Here is a 24,110-nt window from a genome sequence, read left to right as displayed (position 1 = left end):
AAGGGATTAATCTATGACAGAACGTGAAGGTGAAATGGTAGCTATCAGCAGGTGGATGAAAAGGATGAATGGATAGATGTTTGGATGAAAGAGACAAGAGAACACTCCTGGGGGGTCGTGATGACTTTTTTCGTTTGCTTGGCCTCACAGCAGCTTTGGTTTGAAGGGGAGGGAGTATTTTATTTTCCGACTACCCCCTTGATTCAGTAGATTATATAAATCTCATATTGGACTCCGGAGAGCCGGTAGGTTGTCTCTGTTTGGACATTTGCACCACATCTGGCCCCTCTGCCACCCGTCCTTCTACCCCAAGTGGTGGAGTGGGGTTCAGAGACGGATGTCCAGTGGCTGCAGTCTGTTTATGACGGGGAGTAGGATGTTGCAGTATCCTCTTTTTGTTTTACCTTTTGTTCTGTCCTATGCAGGGCTCTACCCTCCTATACTGTGTAACATTTACACCCCCCTTACAGCCTTTATAGGATTTCACGGCCTTTAATTCTATTTTATGCGACTAATACTTATTTTGTATGTCCATCACCGGATTTTCAATCCAGCCTCAAACAATTTCTACGTGAGTCACCTCAAACAAAATGAAAGTGTAGGTCCACTTCGTCAACCTGGTGAAGTTCTTGGAAACCGTCCCACGGGCCAAAGACCTTGCTATTGGGATCAGCGACCGACTACTGTTTACACTCCAGATTCCACGCGCGTCTCTGCTGGTTACTGCTCTTGCTAAAGTTCTTTCTCTCCTCTTCTCATCACATTAAATGGTGCTCTGCCCCTGTGATGAGGTTTCCACTAAGACTGACACACTTTATCTTTTTCTGTAAATATTATGTGTCCCCTAAACATTACCAACTTCAAAATTAAATGTTTTTTTTCAGCACAAACCTGCACTTCATTTTTTACGTATGTTATCAAGTCCCATGGTGTGTTCTGCAGTTGGTGACTTTTTAAAATGTGCCTCGATGAATTACAAAATAATTGTTATCCTAGTATTGACTTTTTTATGATTATGCCTAATAGCGAATATATTTTACGTTTATTATGCATATTTTTTATTTTTTTAATTTTTTTATGAGCTTTGATGTATTTGTATGATGGTAGTTGTATTTTTGTGATATTATTGTCTTGTGCTCGAATGGATTTTTCTAAAATCCAAAATAAATATTTCAGAATTTGACTGAGGACGTAGGGCCTGATTTAGAATTTAGCGGGCAAGATACTCCTTCTGTGGCAGAGAACCCTGCTAAACTGCTGATAGAGCGAACCGTAGTAACAATTTACCTGTGTTCGGACGCTCTTTAGGCATTCGATAATGGCAATGCAAAGCACTAATACGATAATCTGTAATGAACTAATTGAATACATTTAGTCAGCATAACAAGATCTCAAATTGCATCGTGCGACAAAAGGAATCCTCGTCTAACCTCAAATTAGCATCAGCATGTGGGACTTCATGCAAAACAATTTAGCAACATTAATTTAGAAAAACTCCTAGCTAGGGTCCTTATCAAAATCAGAAGTTGGTTACCTAAAAGAAACACAATGCAATTTTACAATTTCCTTTCATAATTACCAATTACGATCAGCAATCAATGAAGTCTTCGTCTCACAGGTACCGTTTCTCGATCAGCATGGGACGGGACAAAGGGGCAGGGGTGAACGGGACAATTGCCTCACGGCGGCAAGGTAAAACTACTACTTCATGCAAAGGGACAAATCAAAGTTAAAGTCTCTAGGGCCAGAATCATTTAAAGTCTCTTTCTCTCGATTAGAGAAAGCATCAAAGTCTCTCAAAATGGCGTCGCAGCAAAAATGGGCCATAATAGCTACGAAGTCTGCAAAATGGCGGGTATCGAGCTGGTAATGGCTGATAATAGCTCCCTTCTTCTCGTGCACCTGGGTTTTATAGACAACAGTTCGAATCCAGTAGGGTCTCCATTGGAGGGTTCATAGGTTAGCTTCAAATTGTCCAATCAAAAACGACAGTTCTCAAGCTTTTACTTAAGCATACATTATCCTTGGAGATGGGTACGCAAGTTGCAACATTGTCTATCAATTAGCTCACTTTCAGAGCCTCCATTGTCCGCACCTGCAAGTCGACCTTGAATTAAAGAGAAAATATGCCAGGCTGGCACGAAACTTTAAGATAAGCATGTGAACAGTTTCTGTGGAAAAGTACAGCTTCAAGCAGAAATACACGTTTAATAGCACATTGGAAAAACATGAGCATCTAAACCGTGAGACCAGGCCACTAGGCCAAAGCCTCCGCTAAAGTAATGCTAAGCTAAAGCATTTCAAACCAGCTAATCGTAGCACACGTTTATGATTATGTCAGATTAGTGCAATTCTAATACACCACGTTATATAAAGCACGCGTATAAATGTTGGCAAACTACTCTAAGGGCACATTTTGTCCCCGTACAATCTTTATTAGTTCGGTTAATGTCACACATGATTATTTCACACTACGTTTATGCGTAAATAAATCAAAACCTTCATTTTCTGCTTCATCACTGCCAGTCTGGTAATTTCATTTAGAGATGGACAGATCTAAGTATTCCGTTATCCAAGCCAATGGGGACCTTTTCGATGGAAGGCTTCTTCCGAGGGCCTGAAAGAGTAGGGGATCATCCAAGGCTGTACATTACACCACCCACCCTATTTAGGGTGCACAGTGTAATATCTTTTTTTTCCTGTCCTAGGCATGGGGTCATCCGTTTTTTGTTTTTTAGAAACAAACTCCCACTTCAGGTGGGTATTCTCTGCCACCATTTCATAACTTCAGCAATGTCAATTATTGTGATGTCGTCTGAGTCAAGGTCATGTGACATTACTTTTGCCAATTATTCAGGGTCAAAGGTCATATGATGTCAATTCCTGTGAGGTAATTGAAATTAAATGGTATGTAACATCACTTCCGCTGGCATCTTGGTAAACACCCATGCATAATTTGTGCAAGCACAAATACGCTTTGTGAATCAAGCATATTGAAAGTTCATTTTTTTGCAATATGGTTACACATAGCACACACAGTGAATATCATGTTAATGAATTGGCTCCTCTGATGATGATGAGAAAGAAGAAGTTAATTGTATGTCTTTAGTGAAAGTATTGTTTCTTCTTTATTTATGTTTGGCGATTTCATTGCATTTCATTCTAGTACAAGTAACAGAAAAATGCTGCAATCATTTATTCACATAGACAATAGGTTTTCATAACCAAAACGTAAATTATTGAAATAATGAACATGCTATTTTCCTCATGTAATTTCCGAACGTTCATCTATATTTCCTAGTCTTAATTAACAATGTGCAAATTTCCAGGTCTTGGCTTCTGTAAAAGAATCAGCAGAGCTGAGTTCTGCAGGAGATCAACCTAGCAAATTATAATTTATGAATGTTTATTTCAGAAAATAAGTGTATCAGAACCTCATTAAGAGGTCCATGGGGCAAGCAAGAGCTACTGGGCCCAACCCTGGGGGTTGAGGCCTTTTACTCCTGATGTCCTGGGGGCTGACCTACTATGACTCAAGAGGAACTGGGCCAAGTACCCCCTCAGCACTTGACTATGAGCACTGTCCATGCTAGCATGAGTCAAGCAGTCCTAGGCTTCACGGAGGAGGTAGATGCAGAAAGGAGACCACAGGCTCACAACTCAAAATACATTCTGCAGCAGCAATAAGTGATTGTCCAGTCAAATACTTGCTTTTATGAAAGAAGGATCATTTATATACGAACACAAAGTAAAATACAACATTCATGAGCAATGCGTGCAGTCCCTTGAGACCAGGGCTCTAGTGTTTCACAGGTGGGTCCCAGAGTCCCATTCCCCTCTTGTTGGGGGCAGTGGTTATTCTCTATTCACTGTATGCGAGTCCCACTCTGACTCCTTATTAAAGGCAAAAGTGTTTGAGAACCGACGCACTATATGGCAGGCATGTTTCCCTAGGTTGCCTGGCCCATGTATCTGTCTTACCCGCACAAGCAGAAACCGAGCTACTGGAGTCTCTGAGTACACCCCCTTGCGGGTGCTGAAGCTGCAGTGTCTGTCTCTCGTACGTTCCTCACATGCGGCCAGCAGAGGTAGTGGCTAGCAGGTTCTTGATGGTCCTCTGATGCTTGTAAGTTTCTTTAGATCTTCCTAACAGGTAGGGGGGGAATGATGCTGGCAGGTGGTGGTCCTCAGTCATCGGTTGGGTTTGCTCGGGTCACCACAGCGGCCTCTTTCTTATGACTTGATCATGACCAGACCACGTGCCTTGCCTTGTTCTGACCCTGTATGCACCCTGGCATACGGGGCCACCGTCCACACTCTGTACACAGGCTGTGGGCCGATCAGCGCAGGAGCAGTCTTCATGGTGACTCCATCTGTCATACGAGGTCACCTACTTTGCTCTGCATATGGGCTACAGCCCACTTGGGACAGAAGCAATCTTCATGGCAGCCCAACCTGGCATACGGTGTCGCCGACTCACAACTTGCACTCTGGTAATGACCCAATCTGTGCAGCAGTGCTCAAAGCTCACTTCATGACGGACCTCCTGTGGAATACAGGAGTCACTGATTTTTCTGTGCACAGGGCAACATCACAATCGATGCAGCACTGGTCTTCTCACAACTCGCTACAAGGATCCAATCGCCAAGATCCCCCACTGGATCTCTCTCCCTCCAACACCCGCCTATTCCTCACAGGGCACACTGGTCATGGCAAGGAGACAGGCTCTGGTGCTCCCGTAGCAGGTGGTCTTGGATTCTCTAGATGATGTCCCGTCACCCAGCTAGGAGACTGGCAGGCATAGCCTCCAGTTCTGGTCACAGGCAAAAGCCTTGTAGAGCTTCTCCCCCTACCACAGCCTGACTGGCTGATTGACAGTATGGCAATTTTCGGGACCTCACTCTGCTCTTCTTCTAGTCCATTTCCGGATGCCAAATGTGGTTTAAAGTCTGAGTCTTTGAAGTTTATGTTGGGGAGACTGCTTCTGTTTGAATGCCCTCTGATCTCACCTGTTCTTCCTCCAGAAAGAGGTCTATCACAGCAGGAGCAACTCCAAACATAATAGTCCCAACACAGGCCATGGTAGTGGCTAGAGGTTCTCACCTGAATGTTGGCCACAGTGATATGTGTATCAAAAGGTTACCCCAGGGCGTTGGCCCTGCGCTTTGATTCTCTTATCAGCCCCATCCCCTTCCTGACGTGTTCCCAGGCCCCTTACTAGTTACCTCTCTCGAAATGAAAGAGCACCATTTGAAGTGTACTAAAAAGCCTGGCTCTCCCTTCCTGCATTGTGTTCCACCAAGCTTACAGGAATGCAGCAATCCACAAACCTGTCTGGGTGGGCTCCTGCACCTCCTCATGTTCCTCCAGTGAGCCCAAGGGTTTCCCAAAATGGAACGCGGAGCCTTCCATTTATTGTACCATTCACAAGCACACATCCTCCCAACACACGCATACAGAATACATGCACTGAACATCAATACATCCCTCATGTTTTGTAGCATTCAGAGGCACTCATACACCCAGCATATGCATAGATAGAAGGGGGCAAAATGTTTCATTCATTTTGCAGAATTAGGCGACTCCATATTACTCTTGTAATGCAGAATTAAAGCCAAATTCTGTCAATCACTGTGTGGTGGAATTTGTTCCCAGAGAGGCTCAGAAATGTGAGCTGGTTAGCTTGTGGGCGCAAGCAAAGATTTGGTTTCCCCAAGTTCTCTAATGCAGGTGGTCGTGGTCAGAGGGCTGCTTCTCAAGTAGATTTGCTGCCGCTCGAGAAGGTTTTCTACTCGAGCAGCAGCAAAGTCAACTAGAATGGTCTCATGCTCTTGTGCACTGCATGGTGCCATTTGCGCTGATTTTTCAGTGCTGCTTGCGATACAGTGCTAAGTTGCAACACAAGCACTGTGACATGCAAATGTTTGACCCATTGGCAGAACTCAACGAAATCTAATTCTGTTTTTATGTAACACCGCAGAATTCTGCAGAGTGAAACTCCGCGAGTTCCACCCGTCCCTAATAATATACACACACTGTACAGCACTGCATTATCCCTGTATTGTACCATTCACAGGCACACACAACACAGCACACATATACCACACATGTACTATACAGTGCTACACTCCAAACCGATGTAAACAAAGGGTTAGTTAAGCAAACCGCAGCGGAATGTTTAATGAGTGAGCCTATAGGCCTCACTCCAGTGAAACATGTAAAAAGGACTTGTTCAATCCTACTGATCACCACACAGTATGCTGCCACCATCATCTCGTGCAGTGTAACTACTACTAGAGGCAGTAGCCTTTCATTGCTATGAGGGTAGCCCTTTGGGAACCCCTCCCAACAAAAAAAAGACTGCAGTCCATGAGGAAGGCCTATGTCATGGTGCACAAGCATGATCCATGTTCCCCCATGACAACAAAAATCAGCATCAGGGATCCGACATCATTACAGTTAGAACAATTAGGGCAGGGGTGCACATCCATCACCATGCATGCAACTTTTCTGTCCCAACACAGTGAAACTAATTTCTTTAAAAACATAATCTCAAATACAGTTTTAGCATGAGAATTGCAATGGAAAATAATAGCATGCATTCAAAATGCAAAAACATGGGTGTGTGCGCATAATCAATAAACTGCACTTGCAGAGACCTAGCCAGTCTATTGGAGATTTGTGACACACTTTACCCTTAGGAGTTACTAACTGCATATATACGTTGGTTACATGTAAAATAAGTCACTTTCCACTTCACCTCCTAAGCCACTCCCCTCAGTTCTACACTCATCATTGGCATCATGTCTCCAAAATCATTAGGTTTGCAGATGTGACAAAATATGGAGTTAGACCTTGATGAAATAACAGTGAGTGAAATCACAGGATGTTGAGTAGAATAACATTTGTAACTAAGAGCACAAACCTTGAAAAATAGCAAATGAAAGGGGGTAGACCACGCATGAGCGGAGCTCCACTGTGTGGTAAGGATCGGATACCTCCATTCTGTGATGGCTGAACGAAATCCATCTTCACTTGTTTTCTTTTTTGTAGCACGAAGGCTCATACCTGATGCTATTTTATATTCTTGGTCTCCACCATGTGAAGTGTTGGCTTCAGCATTTCTCCTTTTTTCACTTTTTTCAGTTCCATTCTCATGATGTTCTGGCACCTTGCATGGTACTGGCCTCCGCAGATGCAGAGTTTGTCCTCCAGGCAGGGAGGTGCTTAATACGTCTGGCTTTGTATGCGAGGCATTCAGTCTTGGAAATGATGTAGGCTTGTAGGTGCAGCCAATGTAGATCTTTTAGGGTGTAGAAGATCTGGAATTTCTTTTCAAACCTATCTTTTCATGGTGGACGTTCTCAGTGGTGTTCAGGTGGACCCTGGATTAGGGTGAGAAGGGAGTGTCCATCAACCAAGTGCTAGAGAACCTGACCTTGCATTCAGCTCTCATTTTCCCAAATTCAGCTTCAGACAGATGAAATTTGACTGTCTGCAGACGTTTGAGAGTTGGTACCAAGCTGTCTACAGCTTTTTGGTTGCATGGGGTTTGAAGGAGAGGCAGCAGACAATACTGAAGGCCAGTGATTTTGCGGTTTTGGTGATTTGTGGAGTGAATCCTTCCAAGCTGGCGTTGGAGAGCAGTTTCTGGATCCATGTTCATTTAGTATCAATCTTTGGCACAGATGAGGGGCTGCCATGTGTGTTTGTGGATAATAGTTTTTGAAACCTTAATGCTACATTATGTCAATAACTAGTAATAAATAGCCAGCACAGACTGCCATCTACCAATCAGAAAAAGCTGAAAGCAAGCCCGCTTTTAAACTATCCCCAGTCAGGTTGGTTCAATCAATTTTTTTAAAGCTGCCCACCAAGTTTGCAAACAGCAACACAGCAGGGGAGGAGCAATTATTATTACCTCTAGCTAAATTCTGCCAGTTCATGCATCTTCTTTCATCTTTTTACAATGAATGTTATTGGTGTTTTTTTACTATGACTGGAGGAAGTTAGTGATTTGTGATTTGATATATATACGATTCAGCACAAAGTAATTGAATAGACAGTGTGAGTTTTTATAGTATGTTTTATGGTAATGTGAGATAGGCTTTATATATATATATATATATATATATATATATATATATATATAGCCTATCATGTGAGGTTTGAGGGACAATGTACAGAATATATTATTTTTATAGTATGTTTTATGGTAATGTGAGATAGGCCTTATATATATATAATGTGAGGTTTGAGGGACAATGTGTGGCACAGAATGTATTATAAGATAGGATACATCAAGTTAAAATATGACAAGGAACAAACTTGGATAGACAAGTGTTTTTTTTAAACAAATTGAAGAAACCACACAAAAGCTGAAAATATCATGGATCCTCAGTGCTCAAATCAAAATGTTTTTATACAATACCCAAGTAATGATAACTGGTGACATCTCCTTTGCAGCTAAAGTGCTGGTAACTAGGGAAGCCGAATATCGCCTAGGACCTTGGGTAATCTAATGCATAAAGAACAGTGGCCCTAAGACCACAGGTATCACAGTCAATGTACAAATACATCAAATGATCAATTTATTCAATCATATGTAATATAGTTCTGAGTATGCAGGAGTAAAATCCAACTTATAGAGGTTCTTCATTGAGTTAATGTGTCCTTTGACTATGACAATACCATGCAAGAATTAAGAATAACATGGCCCCATGGCATAAGACCCAAGGAAACTTAAAGTCCACTTCTCTGGTTTCTCCTATGGCTTCTAGGCACTTCCACCCAACTGATCCAAGTTATCCCTAATTCCTCTCATAAGATGAAGCTGGACTCATTTTATTACATGAACCGTAAACTCATAAAATACTAACAATGAACAGTGAACACATAAAGAACAGAAATTGAACTACACGGAAAACATTCACAGAAGTAAAACAAAATCATACAAATAAAAATCACAACTCGGCAAACTTTAGAGAGAAACCCAGTGTCTCAAAACTTAATGCCAAAGCAGAACTGCACTATGTTCATCTTTGTTCAGACCCATCCTGGAGGCTGCACATGGCTAGATGATTCCTTTGATTCTTCAAAGTTGTATGCAGACCTAACACCGCATAGTTCCTGATGAGCAAAGTGTTTCCTCGAACCCTCGGAGATCAATCCAACTCCTAATGTTTAGGGACACTCATTAATAGGTGACACCCCTAAGATTAAGGCCTAGAGTAATGCGCAGGAGAAGAGTACAGAATGCTGCATTAACATGGATTCTAAGTTATGCAAACAAAATGCATTAGGTGGTCAAGTTGGCCAGGAATCCCGTACTGTTTAGTTGAGAAAGTCTCCTGCATGTTGCTAACTGTTCTCATTTTGATATTCACAGGATGGAGGCCTCGTGCCTGGAGCTGGCACTGGAAGGGGAGCGACTGTGCAAATCGGGCGACTTCAAGTCCGGTGCCGCCTTCTTCGAGGCTGCAGTGCAGGTCGGGACTGAGGATCTGAAGACCCTGAGTGCAATCTACAGCCAGCTGGGCAATGCCTACTTCTACCTAAAGGAATACTCCAAAGCCCTAGAGTACCACAAGCATGACCTCACGTTGGCAAGGTAGGCATTTGCTTCACACGAATCATAATGAACCAGCACAGAGCCCAGGTCTCCATCTGATTCAGGGAGTGGCCCAGATTTGTACCATAGTGTTGATCCTCGAATCTGTAGCACTTTCTCACATCTGACTTGAATGAATAAAAGCCCCCCTCGTCTCCCTTTACATTGGAATAACCATGTGCAATAGGCGTTTTGGGATAGTATCTATGAAGTTAATTTCTGCTGCATCAGCTGTTTGATTGGTAGGAAGGTGCGTCTGGCGCGACCGCCTACACGCGAATGTGGATGGAGATGCATCTTGCCACCTTCGCTGTCTAAATAAGAAAACTATTTGCTCACAGAGGTGAGAGGGCACAAGGGGGCCTTATTTCAATGCAGGCAAACGTTTATCCTTGAAATGACCATTATTTAATTTTTTCACTTTGTAACAAAAGTCACTACTTTCAATTTGATTAAATTGTAGGCGATGCTGCTGTCCATTAGCCAATTAAGGTTTCTGATTTTCAATTAAGCAAAAACATTCCAAGCAGAGGCTACACACCTAAAAATTAATTGTGTGTGATGGATGTCTCATCGTATGTGATTTTATTGTTTGTAGAGGGAGTCGAATGCATACATTTTATCAATAACCATTGATGCCATTTAACAAAACTGCAGATGCCCTTGCTATCTACCGCTCTTCAGCCTGAAAGGTTAGGTTACAATCAGTATTCACTACAGCGTATACTGTGATCAAGGGTGCTAGTTATGAGCAATGTCCCCTCCAGTGTTTCTTCCTGTGTTTGTGACAATGAAAGGTCTCTGTGCACAGCAATCAAGGCTACATGCGCCAAAGTGACGCAACAACTCACAATGCGAGTGCAGCAAGCGATCTAACAAAACCAGTGCCGTGCACCACCCCAAAGATTTCATTGAAATCAGAAAAAAATGTGGATTTTAATTAATACTAGATGCAGACAAGAGTCACCTTTGAGACAGTTTACTAATGTCACGGTATCAATGTCTAAAGTGGTCTCACAAGCACCCCAAAGATGACATGCATAACTGACTCCAGTAGCACCTTAAAAATTGTACCAGGCAGAAGGTGACTTGGAGAACCTAGCAAACGTGCATAACTGTCTGGCATGTTGGGTGCTTGTGAAATGCTTATGTACCACCAATGCTACTTCAAAGTGCCACTAGGCCACAGCATGTTAGTGCTCACAGTGTTTCTACTCATAGGAGGATCTAGACGTTCTCATGAAACTAACCATGCAATTGGTCAGTTTTGTTTTTTTACTTGAAGTGGGTTTATAAGGATACATGTAAGTCCAAACAACTTGCAATGTCCTGAAGTAATGTGATATTAACATTGAATAAATGCGTGGGAAATCCATATTGCAACACAGACCCAAGCCAATATTTGAGAAAGAAAAGGCAGAGATTTACAAACCTATTTTAGGGAAATTAATTTCCTCATAGACTTACACTGAAATTGAGGATTGTGTATTTGATTTAAAATATCAGGACTTTTGACATGCATGCAGCGCAAAAAAAACTCAGAAAAACGTGTTCCATCTCTTTGCAATGTCTACTAACTCCCTGAAACTATATTTCTCCAAATGATTTCCAAACCGAGTTTCTACCTGGCTGTTTTCTTTACTGGCCTGGCCCGTATTTGTATATCCAGGATAGTAAAAATATTGGGGAAAAGCCTTAAAATACAGTATTTTTTCTCTCTTAAATATGAATCTAAATAGCAAACATAAAAAATAGTTAAAAAAAAATAAAAGCTGACTAAATTGTTTCAGAGTGATTATTAGAGAAAACAGGGAGATATTTGCCATGTTACCAAAGAATCTCGACCATTTTACACACATTATTTTCCACCTAGTAACTCTTGGCTCTACTTTAACAGCAAAACAAAAAACACATGACCAGCATTTTCTTTTCTAGAAATGTAGCAACCCCAGATGTATCCTTTGAGGCAACACTGTTACTGAACCGCAACATCTCTCTAAATGAGACCTCTTGATGTGAATTTCAAATTATCTGACATTTCCTGCAGGATGAGACATGGGCACCCTACCATAGTGTTACATAAATGAAGAGGCTGTGAAGGCCTCCTTAACTGTCCTTGATATGGAGCATAAATGAATAACTCACAGTCTGACAGCTGCCTGCTTTAGTGTGCTGTTTGATAATCTCATCAGAATTTGCACGTAGAATTCAAAATAAAACCAGCACACTGGCTACTGCCGGTCAATAGACTTACAAAGAGTCTGAAATTATTGCTTTTCACTTTGGGGCCACTTGCATTAGCTAAAAAGATATTGTTGAATAGCATCTGTAAAGGTTGAGGCTGCAGACTTGATCATGCAATAAATGCATGCAGTTGCGGCTGGTGACTGGGAAAAGTGGTGGGTGGGGGTAATACAACAAAAATTTAAAAAAACTTACTTGAACCTCACCTCTGCTGCACTCCAGGCTCAAAGCAGCGTTATGATTGGCTGGAGCGCCCTGGCTGGGTGTTCCAATGCAGACTGGGAGCCTGGGACGGCTCTTTCCAACTCGGCTACACAGTGCCAGGTTGGAGATAGCCCTTGTGGAGTGATTGGCCGGCCCAAGACAGCCGGCCAAACATACATGCACATTGAGGGGAGTGCCCTGTCCACTCTCCTCTGGGCTTGTCACCCCCCATGTACCGCCCCCTTTAAAAATAAAACGATAATAAACATTGTTATTGATATATTTTTTTTTTTAAAGGTTTGCGGCTCGTGCTGTTGGCGGGGGTGGGGGGACGACACTCCTCCGCCATAGGAGAGGAGCTGCCCCTGAATGCATGCCATTGGACCAAGGATGTGAGGTTAAAAAATTAAAGAAAAAAACATCTCCGTCGTTAAAATAAAAAAAAATGCTTTGTTTGAATTTCAGGTTGCTTATTTCTCTGAGACTCTCTGTTGCCTGCATTAAAAGTCCTCTTGACAGCAATGTATTCAATAATGCTAAGTGAAAATGATGTACACATATTCTTTGTACTTTGTGCTGCATCAGTCTGCTAAATATAAAACCCACCTCACAATCCTTGATGTTTTAAAGTCAGTTTTGCACTATTATGCCCCTTGTGCTCAAAACAGAGGTGAAAAGGTGGAGATTAAAGGGCGGTGTATGGGCTGAGACAGTATCAGGAGGATCTTTTGGAGGCAAATGAAGCATTCGGATCTATGATAATTCATCAGCCTTCATTTATACAGACCCTGCAAAGAAGAAGAGTTCTGTTAACAAGATGCTTTAGTGTGTGCAGTGTGAGGGCTACAAGAAAGACTCTGGGCGCTTGGGCACAGTAGGCTGCCAGCTTATAGGGAACATAGATTATCTGTTCTCATGCTGGTTAGGATGGCCATGTAAGTCAATATCAGCAAAGCTACTCTTTCTGCCCCTGGGCTTTCATTTACCAAACTAATACGTGGGGGGCTGGTGGGAGGTCATACCCTTGGTTTATGTAATTGCATCCTGTTCTTCTAAATTATTACAATAGAAGTAAATGAAAGGTTGGGACTGAAGTGTCTTCGTAGGTTGGTTGGTGACTTTGTAACTTGGCAACCCATGTTCTAACTCTGTGTTCAGCCATTGCCAACACATGGAGTGATCCTGTAAAAACATGTTCCCACTTCCCACAATACCCTGGTTTCGCTCATCCTGTTTCAGCCACACGCATACACCCCACACTGTTCATTAAACGGCAGCTTATGTTCAAGGCACTACTGCTACAGTAAAAATGTGTTCTGTCAAGCGCTGTGATGTTTCTTGGGGCTCGGTCTATTCCACATGAAATAGTAACTCTTTGTCATTTTTTTTTGTTTTGTGGTACATGGCTGCTTTTAATATGCGTGTAACGAAGGTGGCCATCCTTGAACAGAGTTTTTAGAAAATAAATAAAATGCATTCAACAACGGCTGCCGTGAATGTACACATTCACTGAGCACTCTTTGGAAGCACATTTTATGTTCACAAATCTTGTTCAAAGATGAAGACTGTGGATGCACATACATTGATATTGGCCAGCTTTGAGCGCCTTTTTTTTTTGTGTACAAATCCAGTTCAGAAATGGCTGCCGTGTATGTGCCTATCACCGTAACAGCCAACTTTGAATGGGATTTGTAAAAATAAAAGCAAAGACATTCTAAGATGGCTGCTGTAGGTGCCAGTGCGTGAGAACATGCAGGCAGTCATGTTAAAATTGTAAATAAGCGTTTTAAGATGGCTTCACCCCAAAAGCACAGCAGGTGGGCAAAAATTAAGGGCACTAGAGGGCCTGGGGTGGCAAAAGAATGCTGGGTTTAGGGCAGGCTTAATTTGTGCTTGTTGTTTCCGGTGCTGAGCACCGGCACTTATTTTTGAGGGCCAGGGATTATTCTTCTGCCTCAAGCATTTGCTGCTAGCAAAAGACACCTTTGGGAAAGACGGAGGATGAGAAAAACCAAAGAACGCCACAATGAGAGAAAGTAGAAAGCTGTAGGTGTGAGTTGAAGGGGCAGGGAGAGGTTTTAAATGGATTGAAGAGGCCCGAGATGGCTTCAGGATTACGCCGCCTCAGTATTCTGTGTTCGCACATTTAATTGCAGCAGCCTCTTGTTTAAGAAGAGGGCTTTGGGCACCTGCACCTTTTTATTTACACATTAGGCACTGGTTTAGGGTGACAATAGAGAATGTGTCTTCAAGAGACAGGGAAGAGGGTGCAGGGAGAGAGATAGGCAGGGAGACAAAAAAATCCCTCACTGCAATGCAGTGCTAACACTATGAGACAACCGTGCTCCTGGGCAGGACAAACACAAAAATAGAGAAAGCCATCAAATTAGAAGCAGGGAAGTGAGACAGACAACAAAGCCATCCAGCCGTGAGTAAGAGGCTGACCCAAAACTGACTATTGTGCAAGCCAACTTTGAATGGGATTTGTAAAAATAAAAGCAAAGACATTCTAAGATGGCTGCTGTAGGTGCCAGTGCGTGAGAACATGCAGGCAGTCATGTTAAAATTGTAAATAAGCGTTTTAAGATGGCTTCACCCCAAAAGCACAGCAGGTGGGCAAAAATTAAGGGCACTAGAGGGCCTGGGGTGGCAAAAGAATGCTGGGTTTAGGGCAGGCTTAATTTGTGCTTGTTGTTTCCGGTGCTGAGCACCGGCACTTATTTTTGAGGGCCAGGGATTATTCTTCTGCCTCAAGCATTTGCTGCTAGCAAAAGACACCTTTGGGAAAGACGGAGGATGAGAAAAACCAAAGAACGCCACAATGAGAGAAAGTAGAAAGCTGTAGGTGTGAGTTGAAGGGGCAGGGAGAGGTTTTAAATGGATTGAAGAGGCCCGAGATGGCTTCAGGATTACGCCGCCTCAGTATTCTGTGTTCGCACATTTAATTGCAGCAGCCTCTTGTTTAAGAAGAGGGCTTTGGGCACCTGCACCTTTTTATTTACACATTAGGCACTGGTTTAGGGTGACAATAGAGAATGTGTCTTCAAGAGACAGGGAAGAGGGTGCAGGGAGAGAGATAGGCAGGGAGACAAAAAAATCCCTCACTGCAATGCAGTGCTAACACTATGAGACAACCGTGCTCCTGGGCAGGACAAACACAAAAATAGAGAAAGCCATCAAATTAGAAGCAGGGAAGTGAGACAGACAACAAAGCCATCCAGCCGTGAGTAAGAGGCTGACCCAAAACTGACTATTGTGCAAGCCAACTTTGAATGGGATTTGTAAAAATAAAAGCAAAGACATTCTAAGATGGCTGCTGTAGGTGCCAGTGCGTGAGAACATGCAGGCAGTCATGTTAAAATTGTAAATAAGCGTTTTAAGATGGCTTCACCCCAAAAGCACAGCAGGTGGGCAAAAATTAAGGGCACTAGAGGGCCTGGGGTGGCAAAAGAATGCTGGGTTTAGGGCAGGCTTAATTTGTGCTTGTTGTTTCCGGTGCTGAGCACCGGCACTTATTTTTGAGGGCCAGGGATTATTCTTCTGCCTCAAGCATTTGCTGCTAGCAAAAGACACCTTTGGGAAAGACGGAGGATGAGAAAAACCAAAGAACGCCACAATGAGAGAAAGTAGAAAGCTGTAGGTGTGAGTTGAAGGGGCAGGGAGAGGTTTTAAATGGATTGAAGAGGCCCGAGATGGCTTCAGGATTACGCCGCCTCAGTATTCTGTGTTCGCACATTTAATTGCAGCAGCCTCTTGTTTAAGAAGAGGGCTTTGGGCACCTGCACCTTTTTATTTACACATTAGGCACTGGTTTAGGGTGACAATAGAGAATGTGTCTTCAAGAGACAGGGAAGAGGGTGCAGGGAGAGAGATAGGCAGGGAGACAAAAAAATCCCTCACTGCAATGCAGTGCTAACACTATGAGACAACCGTGCTCCTGGGCAGGACAAACACAAAAATAGAGAAAGCCATCAAATTAGAAGCAGGGAAGTGAGACAGACAACAAAGCCATCCAGCCGTGAGTAAGAGGCTGACCCAAAACTGACTATTGTGCAATGTACTGAAAACTGTAGATCTGGCCAACAGAGTACTAAAGTTGTCTGTGGTGGTAGCCTAAAAAGGAACTCCAAAACAAAGCTGATACTCCATTTCTTGGTCAACCCTTGGTAGGTATTGTATTGTATTGTATTAGTACTTCTATTGAGTTTTCCATACCTCTTGCAAGGCGTAAGGAACTTTCTCGGGGTTAAGTAAACGTATTCTCTATGTTCTACTCTCCCTTACTTTCTGCTTACAAACTGTGAATTTCAAGAATACTTACTGCAGTCCAAGAGAAGGAAAAGAGAAGGATTGATGCGCAGCTGCTGTTAGAACGTCGAAGATCCTTCTTTCCAATCCAGAACTGTCACCTTCTCTCAACGAGTGCCAAACATGTCCCAATGGGGCTTCTATTCTATAGCGCACCCCTGTGTCCAGGACTGTGTGCAAAGTCCTGAGCCACCCCTGTCTTTACTCAACCCTCATTGTGCATTCTCTCTCTCTCTCTCTCTCTCTCTCGTAGAACCATTGGGGACCGTATCGGAGAGGCAAAAGCAAGCGGTAACCTTGGCAACACGCTGAAGATACTGGGCCAGTTCGAGGAAGCCATTGTTTGCTGTCAGCGGCATTTGGACATCTCCCAAGAGCAAGGAGACAAGGTTAGTGAGTATCTACGTCATCTGATCTGCTAAACACATTCCTCGGTTTCTTTTTTGGAATCATCTCCCCTTGAAACAGCGGGTTTTAAAAAGAAGGTGTAGCGGCAGTATGTGCAGACTTCAGCACTTAAGCACAACTTATTTCAGAACTATTTAAAAATATCAGGAAAGTGTTTTTTTTTTTTTAAATAGATCATATCATTCTCATCCTCAATAATGTGTTTGTGTGTTGTCTTGGTATGAGCTTTCCTGTATCGATGATTACTCTGTATGTGTTAGGGTTTTCTATAGTACTGAGGCCCTCATTACAAGGCTGACGGTCATCAGACCGCAAGCCTCGCAGTGGCGGTCTTAATGCCATGGACCCGGCGGTAAAGACCTCTGCATTACAAGTTGTGGGGTTTCACCGAAGCCAAACCGCCACAACGCTGCCTTCCCTGCCGGTTCGATCGCACCGACGCGGCTGGCGTTGAGCTCATCCGGGCTGGCGGCTGGCCTCAGACCGCCGCCCTCATCACAAGGCAGCAAACCGCCAGGATTTTCATGCAGGTCGCCCGCCACGAAAATCCTGGCGGAAAGGTACCCGGCGACAGGAATCCCCATTCCTGTTGCAGGCACACACACCTCCATGCACCCCCAACCCATCAACACACCGCCATGCATCCCCCACCCGTACACACACTTGCAAACACTCCCCCCACCCAACCGCACATATCCATAAAAACACCTGCACCTGCTTTCACACTCACATACACCCCCACCCCACCTCCCCTCCGCAATCATTCATACCCCCTCTGCATTCATGCACACATACATTCACACACCCTCCCCTCCGCATATGCACACTTGCACACACCCCCTCATCTGCACACACACGCACACACCCCCTCATCCGCACACTTGCACACTGACACCCCCACTCACTCGCAGACTTGCACACATGCACCCCCACTCACATGCATCCCAATACACACACCTACTCACTCACATCCAGACACCCCTCTTCCCTGTGCGTACATGCAGACACAGAGCCCCAACCGCACGCACACATCCAGACACACACACACACCCACTTGCTCGCTCACAAACATGCACTCAGACACCCCCATTCACACACAAACATGCACTCAGACAGATACCCCATCCCTCTGCATACAAACACACTTACTCGCACTCCGACACCCCCCTCCTCTCCGCATATATGCAGAAACACACAGCCTCACGCACACATACATACACACACCCATTCAGGCACACATACACGCACACATCACACACATGCCCCCAACATCCCCCACTGCCCCCTCTCAGATGATCAACAATTTTTCCGGTGAGGTGGTCGTCCGGGAGGGGATGGGTCCTGGCGTTTCCACCACCAGCACCCCACCGCCGACAGGACTCTGCCACGCCGTATTATGTATCGTAATATGGCGGGAGGAGTCTTGTTGCTGTGACGGTGCTGGTGGTGGGACCGCCTCTTCAACTCCGATGGCCAGGCCGACTGAGTCAGATTTCCACCCGTAAACGGGTGGAAGTCCTTTCAGGTATCCAGCACTGGAGGTCTGTTGACTTCAGCGGCTTTGACAAAGACCGCCGAAGTTGTAATGAGGGCCTGAGATTTTGTTTTTACAACACATGTATTTGAGGACTATATGTAGGTCAAAAAAAAGCCTGATTCGCAAAATTCAGTATCTGGAAGGGGTGTGTTTAGGGCATCCTTTCCAAAAACTGATTCACAGTGGCATGTCTTAATGCTTTGTGACTGATTACGGTCGTGAAACATTAAGTTTTCCTCAACTATTAAAAAGTAATAGTAACCATTCAGAAATGGGAAGGGGTTACAGGAGACTCCTTCCCCTTTGAAAAAAGAATATATATATATTTTTGAATGAGCAGACAGTGTTCCCATGTACCCCTGCCTTCTCTCAAAAAATTAAACTTAAACATTTTGTTTTTCTTTTGAGACATGTCACATTTTCATTTAAGGAAAACAGACTGCATTTCAAAGAAAATTTGTTTGCTTTATTTAAAAGCGATCTCAGACATGGTGATCTGCTGATCCCAGCAGGCCATCATCCTTGCGATTCTTAGTGGGTCACAAATAGGGACATACCTCATTAATATTCATGAGGCAGGTTGATTTGCGACCGGGAATGACACTCAATTTCAGATGCACAAAAGGCCACTGTCAATTGTACTGTATTGTTTTCCAAATTGTATGCAATTCTGTTCTGTAATTTTAAAATTACAATTGAAAATCTATGGTACAAAGGGGGAAAAGTCTGTACACATTTGCAGACCAAGTGATCTATGGAAAGGTGATTGCTTGTTGGGGATATACTGGTTCTTATCGCCATTTTTTCGTTGTCGGACCATTGAATAACATCAGAGGACAATGCCTTACAAAACGACTCAAAAAGCATACACTTCACACTGAAACAGCGAGAGGACACAAGCATACATCCCAGAGGTAAGAAAGGTTGGCACAGTAAGAGGATGGATGGATAAGTGAATGGACAGGCAGATTGATGAATAGATGTATGGATGGGTAAGTGCATGGGTGAAAAGATGGCAGAGTGGATGGATTGATGGAATGGGGAAAGACTGAGTGATGCATGAATAAATGGATGGAAGTAAGAATGTAAAGGTGAAATAGTGGCTACAAGCAGGTGAATGGAAGAGTAAAAACATGAATGGATAGATGCTTGGATGGAAGAGGGGTGGGGTCGGCTCACTTCCGTTGTGTTTTCATAGTGGGGGAGGGAGGGTACTGTAATTGTCTGGCTACTCCCAGCAAGTGGTTAATGAGCCCATCAGTACACACCCCACACTCGCCCTGTACTCAGTACCCACTGGGCACAGTCTGTTGCCAGACCCAATAGATACTACACACACCAATGTTTAATTAGTGAAAAATAGATGCAGCCTAAAGTATTTCTTTGGAGCCAGCAGGGCCAAATGCTGGTTTTTACAAATACTCTCGCTGCTATGTTTTGATTCCACCCCCTCCCGCCTTCGACTGCCAACCTATCCTTGCTATTTACTCACGCCTCCAGGATCTTTTCATCCTAGCTTTCTCCCTTTGTCACGGTGTCCTGTCTTTGACTTCCTCCTTGTTTTCCCATGTTCTACCTTTCCCTCTCTGGCCATAAAAAAGCCCTATTCACAGAAATGAATGGCAGTGCCAACCACATCCTCATACTCCGCATGCTGCACACATGAGGACTGACTACAAGGACTGCCTTAAGCCAACGCCTTGCTTATAGAGTCCGCAGGACATATCAGTGGCCCTGGTGGTAGCGCATGGGCCGACTATGCCCTTGGCCACCTGCTTTTAGAGGATGGCTGTAGCCCATGCTCAGTGGGTGCTGCTGGCTGTTGTTCTAGAAGTAGGGTGGGATTGAATACCCTTGCATATTACCAGTACACACTGAGAATAGCCCTAGGCTTTGCCCAGCTTCAACCAAGGGCAGAGGTATTTGACATTCATCCATTTCTTCTATCTAGTGCTTGGCTGGCATGGCTGTAGCCAATTCCCAATGGATGTTCTGACTGGCAGGTACTGAGAGTAAAGGTATTGGCTCCAGGGTTGAGCCGAAGGCAATAGTGTATTGCAGTACCCGCTCTGATTAGCAGTTCATTGTGCCCTGGATGGCATTACTGGCATTTGTAATGAGCACAGGACACCGCCTGTGGTCATTGTTTGTATCTATGTTCTGCTGGAAATGGACATAGGCCATGGCCAGTGAGTGTTGAAGGCCAATGAAATGCGCATAGGGCATGTCCTTAGGCCATATCCTGTGGTCGGCACCAAACTCTACAGTGCCCTGCAGGACACAGCTACAGCCATGGCCAGGCGGCACTGTGCACAGGCTGTGGCCTTCAGCTAGTCCCGGTGTCTGGTTCCCATAATCATAAAGGTGGCTTAAACCACAGTTGCATGGTGCCTGGTGGGCAAGGAAACTGAAGACATGGCTATTGCACCCAGAGTGAGATAGATAGGCATGTCATCAGTCCACTGAACACAGCCACACCCTCTACCCAGTGCTTAGTAGACATGACTGATGTTAGTGACTAGTTATAGGCACATGTAGTACCCAGTGGGTTGGCGGTAACTGGGCTTAACACATGTTGTGCACACAGTGGCATGCCAAGTGCCATGTCATGTACACAATGACGACAGGGCATGGGTGAAGTTTATTCCCCTCGGGTACTAAGGGCAGAGGTACTAAAGGCATTCTGTGTGCAGTGTTCACTGAGCCTGGCTGTAGATTTGTAGGTTACAAAAAATGGCCTAAAAAACCTTCTACGGTCATATACTAAAATATGTTATAGGCGAGCATTGGCTTTGCAGTTGTTTTAGATATCTGTAACTGCATCACCAAGAATGTGCGTGCCTACGTAATCAAGCAAGAGTTTTTTTCTTTCTTTCTCTAAACCGAACCAAATTGGATTTGTAAAAAAAAAAAAAAGTATCTTAAGCGGGTGGAGGAAAGAGCGCGGGTGGGTGAACTAACATGGAACGCAAAATCAACAAAAGTGCGGGGGAAGCAACATGGAGGGCGGGCGGAAGCAACATGGAGGGCGGGCAGAAACAACATGGAGGGTGTGCGGAAACAACATGGAGGACGGGTGGAAGCAAGATGGAGGGCGTGCGGAAACAACATGGAGGATGGGCGGAAACAACATGGAGGGCGTGCGGAAACGACACGCTGCAGGGAAGAAGTTGTGCGGGGTTGAAGTAACACTGGGGCATGAGGAGAAAAACAAAGGGAGACAGATCAATGTAGAGTAGGGTGAACAAACAAGAGTGAGTGCAATGTGGAGTTAAAATGCACAGGAGAGTGGCGCATTTTTATAATATTATTATGAAACAAAAGGTTCTGGGATCAGTGCGAAAACACAAAGAATGGGTGAAATGTATGTGCACTCATGGAGTGTTTTTACGTCCCAAAAAGAACACACTTATGGAAAAATCAAAGCAGCCATCAGAGAGCTGGTAAATGGGCTATGCCCCATGGGAGGGACAGAGACCAGACGGACAGGATAAACAAAACCACTGGATAGAAAACAAGTAAATAAGAGTAGCAAAACAAAAAGTCAATGGAAAGCAATGGGTTTTGTTGCTTTCCAGGTCAGCTATCGACATGTCCCAATAGGTCTTTTGCAGACAGACAGCTGATCTGTCTGGCAGGCTTTGGCCTTAAAACAGAAATTCCCCAAAAGCCTTCAAGTGAAGAATCGCTTTAATTATAATGTAAAGCCTAAAATGCACTGAAATTGTTACATTCTGATTGGCTTTGCAACCATACCCTCGCCTAGTTTATTGCTCATGACCACTTAAATGACACCATCTCAAATGCTAATGCCAATAACTACATTGGTGACATCACATGTGAAATTGCAAGTGACGTCACTGATGTGCTAAGAGTTTCTACTTTTCCAAATGCGAATTAACAAATTAATCATGTGTCTTAAAGGTTAATGTGCGTGGTTTAAAACGGAGTGAATAATGTGGCGCTTTGGCAAATGTCACGCGTCTTCCCTGACATTCGACGCCAGTCCCAGGGCTTATAATTAAATGTTCAGGAACATGGTGGCACTTGTTCAGACTATGGGGCTCAGGATAGCTCTCTTTGGGAAAATGAAGCTTCCTTTAGCCACTTGACAGCATTTTCTTGGCTTATAGTTGCATGTTGTTGTGTATATATAAACTGCACCAGGGTATCTGTTGTTTGTCAATTCGGGTTCTGTTTTCAATATCCACAATGGGCTATGGAAAACTTTTCAACTTTGCAAAGTTAGAGAACGTGTTCACTTTTCCACATTTATGTGAAAGTCAGGACTTTTGCAACAGTGTAGGTTGCATTTTTTGTCAATAAATACTTATAAAACGGTTACATACAAGACAAGCTTTTCAGAAAATGGTTAGACCTTCGTTATGAGTTGGGTGGATTTATAACTGTTAGATACCAGGTCCGGAATTAATGATTCTGGTCGATATCTCCTTCAAAAAGACTGAAATTAACCTTGTAGTCCTGAATAAGCTGCTTCTTTTCGGCTGGCTGGCCCTGATTCATCTGAGGATGGAAAGGTACCAGACTACAGGGAGAACTTTTTAATACTAATGGTACTTCGTCCCTCAAGGGAAGTGGAGTGGGTGGTCTGGAAGTGTCCAAACTGTGTATGGCACGGCCATTGAGGGACGTGGTGTGGGTGGTCTGGAAGTGTCCAAACTGTATATGGCAAGGACATTTTCTATGTTCTTTCTGAAGACAGGTCGACATGGTGGTGCCCTCTAATCTGGATTAAAGGAGGTCTCTTCACCATGTTGATTATTCATCCATGATTATTTCTCATGCAGTAAGTCCGACAGGTGGATCCCACGGTGATGGCTCTCAGGTGTGTTCGGCTGATACGTAATGGGTACCTAGGTTTTGAAGGTATCCCGAGCTTGAGCCCTCCTCCCGTCCGAATCCTTCTGTAAGATGTAGAGGATCCTGAACTTTATTATGTGTTCCCTCAGGAGCCAAAATAGGGACTTCACAGCAGATGGATGAGGTCTCAGTTCCTTAGGTCAATGCACAGCCTTGGAGCTTTATTTTAGATACTTTGGAATTGCTGCAATTCCCTTTTGGGAGCCACTGTATGTACAATGGCTTAATAAACTCGGTATGACCTGTGCCCATGGTAGTCCCTCTTGATTCATTGCAAGAGCAGAAGTCCCCATAAGGGCGACAGGGACTGTAAAATGGTGTTTTTTTCCTACAGTGCTGTTCTGAAAGGAAGGAAGTTCTACCCAGTGAGGATTACTGTTCTTGGTCTCTTTAGATAGTTCTTGTTTGTGTAGAGGAAAGTACACAAGGCATAAAGTGATGTGGCAGGAAATCTCTGGATCATTTATCAGCCTTCAGCGGATTGTAGTACCATTTACTGATAGTTGGGGCTGAGGTTGGCATTCCATATTAGCCAAATGAGATCAGCTAAAGCCCTTTTGTCGATACTGAGAAACAGCAGGGAGGGAAACAAGTCCTAGGAGGCCTGCAAGTGCGCTCTTCATTGAAGGCGTTCAGGTTTCAGATTTGACCTATTGACTGGGATCAGAAAGTAAAGAATAGATCCATTCTAAGATCAAGCCAATCTCAGAGGATCTCATGATCTATGGCCCCTGAGATCTTACTCAGCACCAGTGCTGAGGAGCGGCTGTCATCAGCTAAGGAAGGTCTATCCTCAAACCGACAAAGCGTTCTCAATTGCGCAGGCAGGGCAAGAGCTTGTCTTTGAAGGCTCTAAGCAGCTGATGTCCACTAAGTAGTGTGAAAACAGCCAAGGACATCAGTGGCAGCTTAAGCTAG

General features: G+C 44.0%; 1 protein-coding gene across 3 annotated transcripts in view; it reads left to right on the top strand.

The window, feature by feature from the left end:
* GPSM1 (G protein signaling modulator 1) overlaps window positions 1-24,110 on the top strand; it is a 581,170-nt gene that overhangs the window by 162,442 nt on the left and 394,618 nt on the right. For all 3 annotated transcript variants that reach the window (XM_069241618.1, XM_069241617.1, XM_069241619.1), the window contains exons 2-3: window positions 9,389-9,610; window positions 16,620-16,755. In XM_069241618.1, the coding sequence (XP_069097719.1) occupies window positions 9,389-9,610; window positions 16,620-16,755 (358 nt within the window). The remainder of the gene's footprint in view (window positions 1-9,388; window positions 9,611-16,619; window positions 16,756-24,110) is intronic.

Source organism: Pleurodeles waltl, chromosome 6, assembly GCF_031143425.1.
Source record: "Pleurodeles waltl isolate 20211129_DDA chromosome 6, aPleWal1.hap1.20221129, whole genome shotgun sequence".
Taxonomy (NCBI): Eukaryota; Metazoa; Chordata; class Amphibia; order Caudata; family Salamandridae; genus Pleurodeles; species Pleurodeles waltl.
This window is presented reverse-complemented; position numbering and strand designations above follow the sequence as displayed.